Consider the following 14979-nt stretch of genomic DNA (forward strand, 5'->3'; position numbering starts at 1 on the left):
GAGGAAGCATCTGGCTTGTTTTAAGCAATCAATTTTCAGTAGAGCTCAGGAACACAGCTGTAAATTGTGGAGCTACCCGTGGCTAGTCTGGGCTTTGTCGGTTTGGCACTACAGACAATAATTTTTCCTGCTTTCATTTGTGTTAGACAGGGGCCTTATTTCCTTTCTTGTAAGAATATTTCCCAAGGAAAGTATGTTGCTCACCTCAGTGCTGGGTGGTGGGGCTGCTGCGTGGGTGCTCGGAGCAGGGGTCTGGGAAACTATTTCAGAAATGGCAGCAGAAACTTTGGCATCTTCAAATTCCTTTTATTAAAAAAGAATATCAACAAGTTGCATGTAAGGTTATAATTACAATATTGTCATTTAAAATACAACTCTTAAAACTCCTTTATGGCTGCTTTTTCTTTTTATTCAAATAGATGTCTTGTAGTATCTTTAAAGCATAGTTTTTCTATTTCCATTTCTCATTTTTTTCATTTTTTCTCATTGTGCTTTTACAATTTCTCATTTCTATTTTTAGATCTATTTTTATTATAAATTATGTGATTATGCATGTTAGTGCCGTTGCCCATGAATGTCAGAAGGTGGCATTGGATGCACTGGGGAAGGGAGTTACAGAACCGTGTGAGCTACCTTTCATGGGTACAAGGAACTGACTTTGTCCCTGTACAAGAATATGTGCTCTTAAATACCGAGATATCTGTCCAGCCCATGGTTTACTATTTCTATCTCACATTTGTTATTTTAACAATCTACTAAGAGTACTGTGGAGTTTTTACACTGGATTATCAAAATCTTTTTAAAATTATTTTGTAATTATTTGCTCTATAGCTCTATATGAGTTATAGACATGTGTCTTTTCTTGCTTGCTTTCAAATTTTTTTTCAGCTTAGCTTCTTTTCAAATGAATTCAAAGTCAGAAGTAAGATGTAGTGGGAAATGCCAATGGGTTAAGGCCTATCAAAATTATGATGTTATCATTCTAGAATACCCTAAAGACAGAATATTCAACATAGAATACTTCACTCAGATGCCTAGAGGTCTGGGGATGCCAAACTGCTGAGGAGCAGTTTGGAAGTTAGGAGGAGGAGTATAGCCTTATGTCTTATGCTCCATTTGGAAAAGGGAAAGATCTTTAAAAATTGTTATATTCAGTTTTATCGGCACTGATGAGAGGTAGGAATTAGTTGGAAGTGGAATATTTAACCTTAAATTTATTTTTAACTAATATATAAAAGTGAAAAATCTCTACATATTAATGGAGTAAAGTACATTGATAAGGTACATTTATATATTATATAACATTTAACTTGGGTTAAACATATCTATTTAAATATTTATCATTTCTTTATGGTAAAAAACTTCAAAATACTTTCTTCTTCTATTTAGAAACACACACTTGATTATTTAGTAATAAATGGGTCTTTAAATATCCACAGCACTGACCCGGTCTAGGAATTCACATTGCTGAAAAAAAATGGACGGCAGGCCTGTTTCCTACTGTCATAATTAAATGTTTATATCACACGTTCACTGCTTGGTGACATACTACTGTCACTAACACATTGTGTTATAAGCATTAAACCATCAGTAGTAGTTTATTCTGATTAATGTACAACAAATTACTTGAGAAACTTTTTGAAATAATGATTTATTCTCTGCTTCTCTTTCTCATCCTACATTACCATTCTACAACAATTTCCTTTTACTCCTGTGAACTATGCTGGAAGTTTCCTCTCAGAATCAGGGCTGGAGTTTTTACTTATCGTCACTGCAGCAAAGGCCCAAATGTTTACTGAGTTAATAATTTCTAAAACATTTTCATGTACTTATTTTTTCATATTTTTGTATATTTGCTTCTCAAGTACATTTTAAAATAATTTTATTGAGCTACAGAAAGTACCTTAGGGATACTTTAATAATAAACTAATTTATAAAGTATACAAGGGAGTAGCCATCATGCATTTAGAACAGTTAGACCACCTTAGGTGCAGATTGTTGACATTTCTGTGACTTTTTAAAAATTCATCATTTAATTTGTGCTTTTAATATAAGTTTAGAACTTGATATTATTTACTGATTTGTTGTTACCGAGAAACTAGCATATAGGACATCATTTATATGTCTTATCTACAAGCAGCCATGCTTACAATACATACAGACATTCCTTGTGAGTGTTTGTCAATTACTTTCCATTTCTTGTTAATGACTTTTCTTATAACATTTAACAAAAAAATCAAAGGTTCATAATTTTAGAAAATGTTTCTGGTTTTATATTAAATATTTTGTTCTTGAAACTGAACATATACAACTCTGCCCTACCCATGGCCTGCACTCCTGACCTCTCTCACACCAGAGACAGCTTAACTCCCAGGAAATCCATCATAACCAGGCTTGGAGGTGAGACACACCTCTGCCCCAACATCTGGTCTGGCTGAGACCCTTACTTGGCCCAGAGGAGACACACCATCCTTCCTCCAGCCTGTAACTCTGCCCAGGGCAGAGCTGGTGCTACAGACCCCCTCCCATACCCAGAGACAGTTTGACTCTCAGGAGGTCTGTCACAACAAGGCTCACAGAGACAGCTTGACTCCCAGGATGTCCATATAACCAGGCTCACAGGAGGGACAGGCTTCAGTGAGAGATAGCAAGTCCAGTTATACAACAGAGATAACCAGATGTGGAGAGATAAGCTCAAGAATATGAACAAAAGAAGCCAATGCCACTTGCCACCATCAGAACACAGTTCTCCCACCACAGCAGGCCCTGGATACCCTAACCCATTTGAAAAGCAAGATTCAGATCTAAAATCTCATCTCATGTAGAAGGGACCTTAAGGAGGACATAAATAACTCACTTAAAAGAAATACAGGTAAACAGGTAGAAGCTCTTAAAGGTGAAAGACATAAATACCTTAAAGAAATACAGGAAAACACAATCAAACAGGTGAAGGAATTGAACAAAAAAGTCCAGGATATAAAAATAGAAATAGAAACAATAAAAAAAATCACAAAAGGAGGCAACCCTGAGGATGGAAAATCTAGGAAAGAGATCAGGAGTTACAGATGCAAGCATCAACATCAGAATACAACAGATAGAAGAGAGAATCTCAGGCATAGAAGATACTGACACAACAGTCAAAGAAAATACAAAATGCAAAAAGCTCATAACCCAAAACATCCAGGAAATTCAGGATACAATGAAAAGACCAAACCTAAGAATAATAGGTACACAAGAGAGTGAAAATTCTGAATTCAAAGGGCCAGTAAACATCTTTAACAAAATCATAGAAGAAAACTTCCCTAAAGAATGAGATGCCCATAAACTTACAAAAAGCCTACACCAAGTAGATTGGACCAGAAAAGAAATCTCTCTCATCACATAATAATCAAAACACCAAATGCACAGAACAAAGAAAGAATACTAAAAGCACTAAGGGAAAAAGGTCAAGTAACATATAAAGGTAGACCTATCAGAATTATACGAAACTTCTCAACAGCAACTCTAAAAGCTAGAAGATCCTGGATAGATGTTATGCAGACCCTAAGACAATACAAATGCCAGCCCAGGATACCATGGCCAGCAAAACTATCAATCATCATAGATAGAGAAACCAAGATAGTCTATGACAAAACCAAATTTAAACAATCTTTCTACTAATTCAGCCCTACAGAGGATCATAGAAGGAAAACTTCAACACAAGGAGGGAAAGTACACCTAAGAAAAAACAAGAAATTAATCATCTCATAATGTACCCAAAAGAAGAGAACCACACAAACATAATACCACCTCTAACAAAAAAATAACTGGAACCAACAATCAATTGTGTTTAACATCTCCACATCAATGGACTCAATTCTGCAATAAAAAAACTTAGGCTAATAGACTGAATACCTAGACAGGACCTTTCCTGCATACAAGAAACACACCTCAGTGACAAAGCCAGACACTACCTTAGACTAAAAGGCTGGAAAAAATTTTCCAAGCAAATGGTCTCAAGAAAATAGACTTTCAACCAAAAGTTATCAAAAGAGATGGGGAAGGACACTTCAAACTCATCAAAGGAAAATTCACCAAGGGGAACTCTCAGTTATGAACACCTACACCACAAATGCATGGGCTCCCACAGGTGTAAAAGAAATGTTACTAAGCTCAAAACACATATTGGACCTCACACAATAATAGTGAGAAACTTCAATACCCTACTCTTACCAATGGACAGATCCTGGAAACAGAAACTAAACAGATATATAGTAAAACTACCAGAAGTTTTGAAACAAATGGATTTAGCAGATATATACAGAGCATTTCACCCTAAAACAAGAAAATATACCTTCTCAGCACCTCATGGCACCTTCTTTAAATCTGACCATATAAAGGAACAAAAAAAAAAAAAGCCTTAGCAGAAACAAGAATATTGAAATAATCCCATGCATTCTATCAGATCACCACAGACTAAGACTGGTATTAAATAATAACAAAAACAACAGAAAGCCCACATACTCATGGAAACTGAATAACTCTCTAATCAATGGTAACTTGGTCAGGGAAGAAATAAAGAAATTAAAGACTTTCTAGAAGTCAATGAAAATAAAGGCACACCATACCCGAACTCATGGGACACAAGGAAAGCAGTGCTAAGAGAAAAATTCATACCACCGAGTGCCTTTATAAAGAAATTGGATAGATCCCACACTGGCAACTTATTAGCACATTTGAAAGCTCTAGAACAAAAAGAAGCAAACACACACAAGAGGAATAGACTGCAGGAAATAATCAAACTCAGGGCTGAAATCAACCAATTAGAAACAAAGAGAACCATACAAAGAATCATCAAAACTAAGATCTGGTTCTTTGAGAAAATCAAGGTAGATAGATAAACTCTCAGCCCAACTAACTAAGGGACAGAGAGACAGTATCCAAACGAACAAAACCAGAAATGAAAAGGGAGATATAACAACAGAAATTTAAAGAGAAAAATGCTACCTAATTCATTCTATGAAGACACAGTTACACTGATACCTAAACCACACAACGACCGAACTAAGAAAGAGAATTTCAGACCAATTTCACTTATAAATATTGATGAAAAATTACTCAATAAAATTCTCACATTATTCACCATGATCACATCAGCTTCATCCCAGGGACACAGGGATGGTTCAACTTATTTAAATCTATCAACATAATCCACTATATAAAGAAACTCAAAGAAAAAAAATCACATGATCATCTCATTAGATGCTGAAAAAGCCTTTGACAACATACAACATCCCTTCATGTTAAAAGTCTTGGAAGGATCAGGGATTCAAGGTACATACCCAAACATAGTAAAAGTAATATACAACAAACCAACAACCAACATCAAATTAAATGGAGACAAACTTGAAGCAGTCCCAATAAAATTAGGGACAAGACAGGGGTCCCCACTCTCTCCACATCTATTCAATATAGAACTAGAAATTCTGGCTAGAACAATTAAACAGCAAAAGGAGGTCAATGGGATACAAAGTAGAAAGGAAGGAATCAAGGTATCTCTATTTGCAGATGATATGATAGTACATATAAGTTACCCCAAAAATTCCACCAGAGGACTCCTACACCTGATAAGATAAACAACTTCAGCAAAGTGGCTGATACAAAATTAACTCAAACAAATCAGAAGCCTTCCTCTACACATAGGCTAAATGGACTGAGAAAATAATTAGGGAAACAACAACCTTCACAATAGCCAAAAGTAACATAAAATATCTTGGCATAACTTTAACCACGCAAGTAAAAGATCTGGCCGGGCAGTGTTGGTGCTTGCCTTTAATCCCAGCACTTGGGAGGCAGAGGCAGGTGGATTTCTGAGTTTGAGGTCAGCCTGGTCTACAGAGTGAGATCCAGGACAGCCAGGGCTACACAGAGAAACCCTGTCTCGAAAAAACCAACCAACCAAACAAACAAAAAACCAACCAACCAACCAAACAAACAAACAAAAAAGATCTGTATGATAAGAACTTCAAGTCTCTGAAGAAGAAATTCAAAGAAGACCTCAGAAGATTGAAAGATCTCTAATATTCATGGATTGGGGAGGATTAACTTAGTAAAAATGTCATCCTACTAAAACCAATCCACAGATTCAATGCACTCTTCATTAAAACTGCAACCCAATTCTTCACAGAGATAGAACAATTCTCAACTTCATCTGGAATAACAAAAAAGCCAGGATAGCAAAACAATTCTAAATAGTAAAAGAAGTTGAAGTGGAACCACCATTGCTGACCTCGAGCTGTACTACAGAGTTGTGGTGGTTTGTATATGCTTAACCAAGGGAGTGGCACTATTAGGAGGTGTGGCCCTGTTGGGGTAGATGTGGTCTGGTTGAAGTAGGTGTGTCACTATAGGTGTGGACTTTAAGAACGTTATCTATCCTAGTTGTCTGGAAGTCTATATTCTGCTAGAAGCCTTCAGATGAAGATCTAGAACTCTCAGCTCCTCCTGCACTATGCCTGCCTGGATGTACCATGTTCCTGCCTTGATGATTATGCACTGAACCTCTGATCCTGTAAGCCAGCCCCAATTAAATGTTGTCCTTATAAGAGCTGCCTTGGACATGGTGTCTGTTCACAGCAGTAAAACTCTAAGACAGAAGTTGGTACCAGGGACTTGGTTATTGCTCTGATAGACCTGACCACATTTTTGTTCAGAAGAATGTGGATTTTGGGACTTTGGGTTTGTAAAGCACTGGAATGCTTTAAGTGGGACTTAATGGGCCATCCTATTAGGAATATGGAATTTGTTGCTGATCTTGCCCGTGAAGTTTCAGTGGAGAAGAATTTCAGCATGTGGCCTAGAGATTGTTTTTGTGGTATTTTGGTGAAGAATGTGGTTGTTTTTTGGCATTGTCTGAAGAGTCAGTCAGCCTGAGGCTAAGATGAAGAGATTTATATTAATTGATTGAAAAAGGATGTCTCAAAACAGTCTGGTGTAAATTCTGTGGTGTCATTACTAAAGTTCACTCTTAGGAAGAGTATTTCAATGAAAAGGAGCAAACTGGGAAAGGAAAAATATAAAATATATGGCTGGAGTGTTAAAGGGGCACCCAAAAGTAAAATGGAGCTGAATCCTGTATTCGAGGATATTAAACTGAACTAAGGAAGTAGTGAACTTGGGGCAAGATCCTACCCAGCTAAATTTAGGTCCAGGCATGGTATTATAGACCTTTAATTCCAGGAGGCAAAGACATGCAGATCTCTGAGTTTAAGGTCATCCTAGAACATAGCAGGTTCTAGGTGAAGAAAAACTTAAATTCAGGCTTGGTGGACCACATCTTTAATGCTAGTGCTTAGGAGAGAGGAATGCAGATCTCTGAGTTCAAAGTCGGTCTACAGAGCAGGTTCCAGGACAGCCAAACTTAGGCAGTGAAGAAGCTGGAAAACAGAAAGCTGGTGATAATGTAATAGAACATGGTGGCAGGCCATGTTCCAGCCACAGTAAGCAGTAGAACTCCGCAGCTTTGGCCATGTGGCTTTGGCTTTAGAGTCTACAATAAAAGGAACTACTGGGACAATCGGTGCTGGTTATGTAGAGCTAAGCAATTAAGAAGAAGAGACCAGCATCACTGAGATGAAATCTTTGGGGAAGTGTTTTCTGAGAGAACAAAAATGCTGTGTTCCAGAGATACCCAAGGTTGTACCTTGTGCTGCAGCTGTACTTGGCAATGTGTAAGTCACCCAGATGATACTGGCTTTGAAGGCATGAAAAGGTGGTGAAGAACAGCTGAGGCTTGGCACCGTGAGAAGCCATGGAAGATACAGCCTCAGTTACAGTTGATGGCCCAGGGGTCATGCAAAGGAATTGAGGCTTGGCACAATGGAGAGAGCCTATGAGAGGCTATTGGTGAAGCCCAGTTGCAGTGGAAGGCCCCAGTGTACTGGAGATGCCAGTACCATTGAATACTAATAACAGCAGTGGCAGTGGAGTGGATCAATCTGATCTTAAGAGTGCTACTGATGGCAGAGCTGGAAAAGTGATGCCAGCCCTTTGGAGGAGCCCAGAAGATTGTGTGTGGATCCCAGTGATTGAAACACACATCTATAACATTGATGTAGTGTTGGAGATCTCAAGATGATCATGATGTCAGAGCCGTGGGCTATCTACTGAGGAAAACTGCTAACAGGGAGTGGAAAGAGCCCAGGAGAAAGAAGTTTGTTGCAGTCAACAGAAATGAAAAAGGAGTTGGAGATCTGAAGACTGTTTTGACATCAGCATGAAGATGTAGAGTTTGGAGTTTGTCCAGCTGGTTTCCTGTCTTGCTTTGGGGATTATGGTTAAGTGATTGGATGAATCTCAGAAGAGACTCTGAACTTTAGACTTTTAACATTGTTGAAACTGCTATAGACTATGGGGACTTTCGAAGTTGGACTAAGTGTATACTAAGTGTATTTTGTATTATGCTATGTTTAGGTATGGCCCCCATAGACTCATGTTTGAACAAGTCTATGGGGGCCAAGGAGTAAAATGTAATGGTTTGCATATGCTTGTCCAAAGGACTGGCATTATTAGAAGGTATGGCCCTGTTGGAGTAGGTGTGACCTTATTGGAGTAGGTATGTCACTATAGGTGTGGGCTTTAAGACCCTCATCCTAGCTGCCTGGAAGTCAGTATTCTGCCAGCAGCCTTCAGATGAAGATGTAAAACTCTCAGCTCCTCCTGAACCCATGTCTGCCGGGATGCTGCAATGTTCCTGCCTTAATGATTAGAGACTGAACCTCTGAATCCGTAGGCCAGCCCCAATTAAATGTTGTCCTTATAAGAGTTGCCTTGGACATGGTGTCTGTTCACAGCAGTGAAACCCTAACTAAGACAAGACTAATAGTGATAAAAACTACATGATATTGGTACAGAGACAGACAGGTAGATCAATGGAATAGAATTGAAGACCCAGAAATGAACCCACATACCTATGGTCACTTGATCTTTGACAAAGAATCCAAAAGCATACAGTGGAAAAAGGAAAGCATTTTCAACAAATGATACTGGTTTAACTGGCAGTCTGCATGTAGAAGAATGCAAATTGACCCATTTTCATCATCTTGTACAAAGCTCAAGTCTAAGTGGATCAAGAACCTCCACATAAAAACAGACATGCTGAATCTAATAAAAGAGAAAATGGGAAAGAGCCTCTGAACACATCAGCACAGGGGAAATTTTCCTGAATGGAACACCAGTGGCTCAGGCTCTAAGATCAACAACCTACACATGAGACCTCATTAAACTGAAGAGTTTTGTAAGGCAAAGGACACTGTCAATGGGACAAAAGACAACTGAGGAATCTCAAATGAAGAGAAGAACCTAAAGAAATGTTCAACATACTTAGTCATCAGGGAAATGCAAATCAAAACAACCCTGAGATTTCTTATACCAATCAGAACGGCTAAGATCAAAAACTTAGGCAACAGCAGAAGCTGGCAAGAATGTGGACAAAGAGGGACACCATTGCTGGTGGGATTACAAGCTGGTTCAAGCACTCTGGAAATCAATCTGGGTGGTTCCTCAGAAAACTGGAAATAGGTCTACTTGAAGACCCAGCTATACTACTACTGTGCATATACCCAAAAGATGGTCCAACATATAACAAGGACACATGCTATACTATGTTCATAGCATCCTCATTTATAATAGCTAGAAACTAGGGACAACCCAGATATCGCTCAAGGGAAAAATGGATATAGAAAATGTCATACATTTGCACAGTGGAATACTACTTAGTTATTAAAAACAACTTCTTGAATTTTGCAGGTGAATGGATGGAGCTAGAAAATATTATTCTGAGTTAGGGTAACCCAGACCCAAAAGGACATACATGGTATTTACTCAGTGATAAAAGGATATTAGCCCAAAAGCTCAGAATAGCAATGATACAACTCACAGACCATATGAAGTTAACAAGAAGGAAGGTCAAAGTGTGGATGCTTCAATCCCATTTAGAAGGGGGAACAAAAATATTCAGGAGAGGCAGAGGGAGGGAGGGACATGGGTGGGAGAGGGGAAGGATGACGGTCTGCAAAGTTGCATCTTATTAAGTATCTCATTAAGTATGACCATGTCATGGTCATGACTTAAAGTATGTCACTTTATTTGATTGGTATAAAAGCATTGACAGGCAGCTGAACAAACAGTCATCTACATAACACACCACTGACAGGAAGGTTCAAATGCACTTTAGTACCATTTTAAGAAGCTGAATTCACAGTACTCGTCCATCCACATCCACTAATTTATTGTGTAACCCTAGATCGTACATTGAGTTCTCCTTAACTTAAAAGTTTATTATCCTGGACACCTCTCCATTTTATTCTGCAACCCAAAGTGATAGAAATCCTATCATTTGGGGGGTTAGATGTACATTGCTTTACAAATTATTCAGGACACTCTCAGGATCACAAATGTGTTCATTTCTGATCTCTGTTCCATCGAAGCAGACCGTATCCAGTTGCCTCATACATTTGTCAGTTAACTGTTGCTCTGTCACAGTTCCAGCTTACTTACTGTCATAACCTCTTGTTTAAATACTGTTACTGACATTTAGAAAAATTTTCTAATGGAAGGACTTTGTGAGCAGTTCTTTAGATTTTAGTTTCTGTTTAGTGCTTTATTTAGTTTTGCTTTTGCTTAGGTTTTGTGAATTGTACTAATTGTATTTTTCTCTAGAATTTCTTTAAAATTGTTGTGCACAATATTTCTCCCACAATCAGTTTAATTCTTGTGCTGTCTATTATATCTTTCTCATTTTTACTTTAAATTTGAGTTTACTGCAATCTCTTTCCTCTACTATACCCATCAGTACATTTTAAGATTTAAGACATTGTAAGAACCAATGACTGGCTTTAAAGTTCAAAAACTTCAGGAAATTACAAGAGCCCTTCTTTCTTCTCACTATCCCAACCAACACATATTCCATGTCATTGTGCATATATGAACACCTTCATTTTCTAATTGACTGTCAAAAATAAATAAACTTTATGATAAACTAGGTTCATTGTAAATAGATAGCATGGATACTTCAGCTGTATAATTTTGAGAATTTTAACAGATTTACATGTTTGTGTAAGCCATGTAAATCCTAGAGAAAAGAACATGCTCAACATTATTAAACATTGTCAATGGTGGTGCATGCCTTTCTTCCTAGTACTCAGTGGACAGAAGCAGGTGGATCTCTGAGTTCTAGGCCAGCCTAGTCTACAGAGCACGTTCAGGACAGCCAGAAGTGTTAAAAAACCCTGCCTTTAAAAACCAAAACCCCAAACCTAAAACCAAACCAAAACAACAGCAAAACAAAACAAAAAAGAAAGATGGAAAGACAGACAGACAGGAAGAAAGAGAGGAAAAAAGAAAGGAAGGAAGAGAGAAAGACAGACAGATAGGAAGAAAGAAAGAGAGAGACAGACAGACAGACAGGAAGAGAGAGAGAGAGAGAGAGACAGAGACAGAGAGACAGAGACAGAGAGAGAGACATAGAGAGAGACAGAGAGAGAGAGGCAGAGAGAGAGAGGCAGAGACAGAGACAGAGAGAGGGAGACAGAGAGAGAGGCAGAGAGAGAGACAGAAACAGAGACAGAGAGACAGAGACAGAGAGACAGAGAGAGAGAGAGAGAGAGAGAGAGAGAGAGAGACAGAGAGAGGCAGAGAGAGAGAGAGTTAAAGAGAGTTAACCAGGAAATTTATACTTACAAGAGGCGATATGTTTGTAGGACTGGAGAAGTCTTGAGACAATGCATCAAGAAGGAAGTCATCACTTAAGGCCTACAAGAAGCAGAAAACATATCAACAAACATAATCATAATACTGGCAAGCTTCTTCACTATCCACCACATCACATTCTGATAAGCTCTCTAGAAGGGAAAGTTATACCCTTCCCAGATTTTCAATCAGAGTCCACAGAAGAGAGACGGTCTTAGAGAAAGCAGATGGCTTACTGCAAGTTGTTCCTGGGGTTCTTTTGGCAGGAGTGGTTTTCCATCTTTATCCTATTTAGAGTGAAAACATGGCATTAATTATTTTATATGAAACCTATACACATTACAAGGAATCAACAGGGTAAATCTACTGTATATTTTAATGTAGATTATTCAATTTAAGAAAATCATCTTAGCAGAGACTATATCCACTGTAATTCAGTTCCTATTCATTCGGCTTACATGCACCAGCTTTCCTTGGCTAAGGAGTCCACCAGCACATTTGGTGTGGCTTCTGACCCAGAAGAACAGAGGTGATCAGAAAAGAAAAACATGCGAACCATTAAAGTATCACATTGCAGGGATGTGCCAACAAACCTCTCATTTATAAGGGAACACTGGGACGACATCTAAAATCAGATGAAGTCTCAACCAACAAACCTCTCATTTATAAGGGAATACTGGGACCATATTAAAAATCAGCTGAAGTCCGAACCCTCAGGGACCTTGTCTTGTGGGTGAGACACTCTCAAATATAGGACTCAGATTATGCTAAGCTTCAAATGATTTCAAGTGCCACTTTTGAGTAACAAAAACAATGAAGCATTTGAGTCTCTTTAGTATAAATCAATGATCAATTCTACTTATTATATGTACAAAATAAATATATGTATTTATTTATATGAGTACACAGGTACACATGAAGACTTCTCCTGTGAAATGGTCAAAATACTTTGCTTTTTTTTTTTATTTCAAATGTGCTGTGTAATGGTTTAGAGTTATTCACTGTTTTCTTATAGCTAACACAATCCTCATCTTGCTCTCTGAATTCACTTGCAGCTTTGGCCCCTTTTAAAATGAGGAATCTACTAAGTAAGATTATACTTATAAACCAAGTCTTAGCAGCAAAGGCAGTGAAGATTCCAAGTAAGGCATGGGACACTGGGGGCTCCTTTGCTCTGTATTCAGATGGAAATCTACCTTCTACCAGCTTACCATCCAGTGTCAGGAAGGGGAAAATTTGATGTCTCAGCACAGACCCTCACTATAGAGACCTGATATGAGTATGGGTGATGAATGACAACAGTATTTAAACAAGAGGTCAAGACAGTAAGTAAGCTGGAACTGTGACAGAGCAACAGTTAACTGACAAATGTGTGAGGTAACTGGATACGGTCTGCTTCGATGGAACAGAGATCAGAAATGAACATATTTGTGATCCTGAGAGTGCCCTGAGTAATTTGTAAAGCAATACACATTTAAGCCCCCAAATGTTAAGATTTCCATCACTTTGGGTTGCAGAATAAAATGGAGAGGTGTCCAGGATAATAAACTTTTAAGTTAAGGAGAACTCAATGTACGATGTAGGGTTGCATAATAAATTAGTGCATGTGGATGGACGAGGACTGTGAATTCAGCTTCTTATAATAGTACTAAAGTGTATCTGAATCTTCCTGTTGGTGGTGTGTTATGTAGATGACTTATTTGTTCAGCTGCCTATATATCTGCCCTGTGTAATCAACATCACTGAAACTCACCACAATGGGGCCTCTCCATTGGTCACTTGGTCTACACAGCCAGCCCTTTCAGTATGAAGAAGGTAGTCAATGTATGACTTTACTCAGTGTTTAAGTTCTCATGCATTCAATTTATATTTAAGGAATTCAAAGTTTTGTATATAAGAAGTAATTGTTCATTTTGAGGGTTTTTTTTTTTTTTTTTACCTGCAACAGGTTTGCCTATATTTTTGATATTGTAGCAAACCACTTGTCTGAAGGGAAAATTATTTGATGAGTGGGAGGGCAACTTTTCTTCACACTATGAAGGTAGAAAGGCTACTTAAGAGTATATTTTAGCCTCTATTGTTATCTCCTTGTCTGACTTCTAGAAGGTAAGTCCCTATTGCTGACAACATTATTCACTTTAGACACAGGACTTAGAGGAATTGAGTTGGATCTGACCTGGAAGCCTCCTCCCCGAGGATTAGCTTTCATTGGATTATACAGTGCTATACAAGTTGTAAAGAGAGAAAAGCTGTCAATAGTCCAACCCAGCTGTGATGGGCATGAACCACAATGACTAGTATGGCAAGATATCCCTAAAGGTATAGTAGTGGTACCCATCAACTTTCTAATTGGCTTTAAGCCCTGCTCAATAGAAGAGAATTTGTGTGTGGTACTGTAAACACAGCCAACTGTCCATGGCTAGTAAGGCCATGGAAGTTTTAGGAGAATCTACGATTGTCACTTTCCCAAACCAGTATTACCTTTAATGGCATTCTCTGTATTTGATGTTGTATTTTAATTATAACATCTTTCTTTCCTTTTCGTCTTCCAAACTTCTTCAAGACTTTTTTTTGTTAATTATTATTATGTGCATGCGTGCATTTGTGTATTCATGTATATCTCCAAATATAAGCTGTTGAATCCATATAATGTTACTTTCATGTATCTTAATTGTGTTCTTAATACTAATCCCCCAGGTAAGGGTAGCTCTCATCACTCATCAGAAAGGCTTCTTACAGCAAATGAAGACTTTACAGAAAGCTATAACTGACCACATGCAGAGAACAACTGACCATGGGGGTGTCTATCCCCAATTGATATCTAATACAACCCTTACACCTAAGACTTGAGGACTATCACAGAACAACAGCTTAATGAATGTAAGAACCAGAAGACTAGAATGTGTGCTGCAGGATTACATCTTCTCTATATGACAGAGAAGCTAGTACCCATGAAATCCCAACTATTTGACTGTTTAAACAAGACTAGAACAATGACAATATCAGTTGACATTCTAATGTGGAAGAGGGAAATCTTATGGGGTCCAACCCCTAAATCACGAATGCTAAAGGAGGGAGAGACAATCTTCTCATGGATGAGGTTCATAACTACTCATCCAATACCACGTGATAAGCCCTAAAAACAAACATACAGAAAAGCAACACTAAATGGACTCATTAGCTTGTATCTAAATTATATTAAGTTCTGTGTATATATATATATATATATATATATATATATATATATATATA

At 38.0% G+C, this 14979-nt stretch overlaps 1 protein-coding gene across 11 annotated transcripts in view; it reads right to left on the reverse strand.

Annotated features, from left to right (window-relative positions):
* Cast (calpastatin) overlaps window positions 1-14979 on the reverse strand; it is a 115316-nt gene that overhangs the window by 12788 nt on the left and 87549 nt on the right. For all 11 annotated transcript variants that reach the window (XM_031360676.1, XM_031360685.1, XM_031360675.1 and 8 more), the window contains 3 exons: window positions 11964-12014; window positions 11719-11790; window positions 205-303 (listed from right to left, as the gene is read on the reverse strand). In XM_031360676.1, coding sequence (XP_031216536.1) covers window positions 205-303; window positions 11719-11790; window positions 11964-12014 — 222 coding nt within the window. The remainder of the gene's footprint in view (window positions 1-204; window positions 304-11718; window positions 11791-11963; window positions 12015-14979) is intronic.

Source organism: Mastomys coucha, unplaced genomic scaffold, assembly GCF_008632895.1.
Source record: "Mastomys coucha isolate ucsf_1 unplaced genomic scaffold, UCSF_Mcou_1 pScaffold8, whole genome shotgun sequence".
Taxonomy (NCBI): Eukaryota; Metazoa; Chordata; class Mammalia; order Rodentia; family Muridae; genus Mastomys; species Mastomys coucha.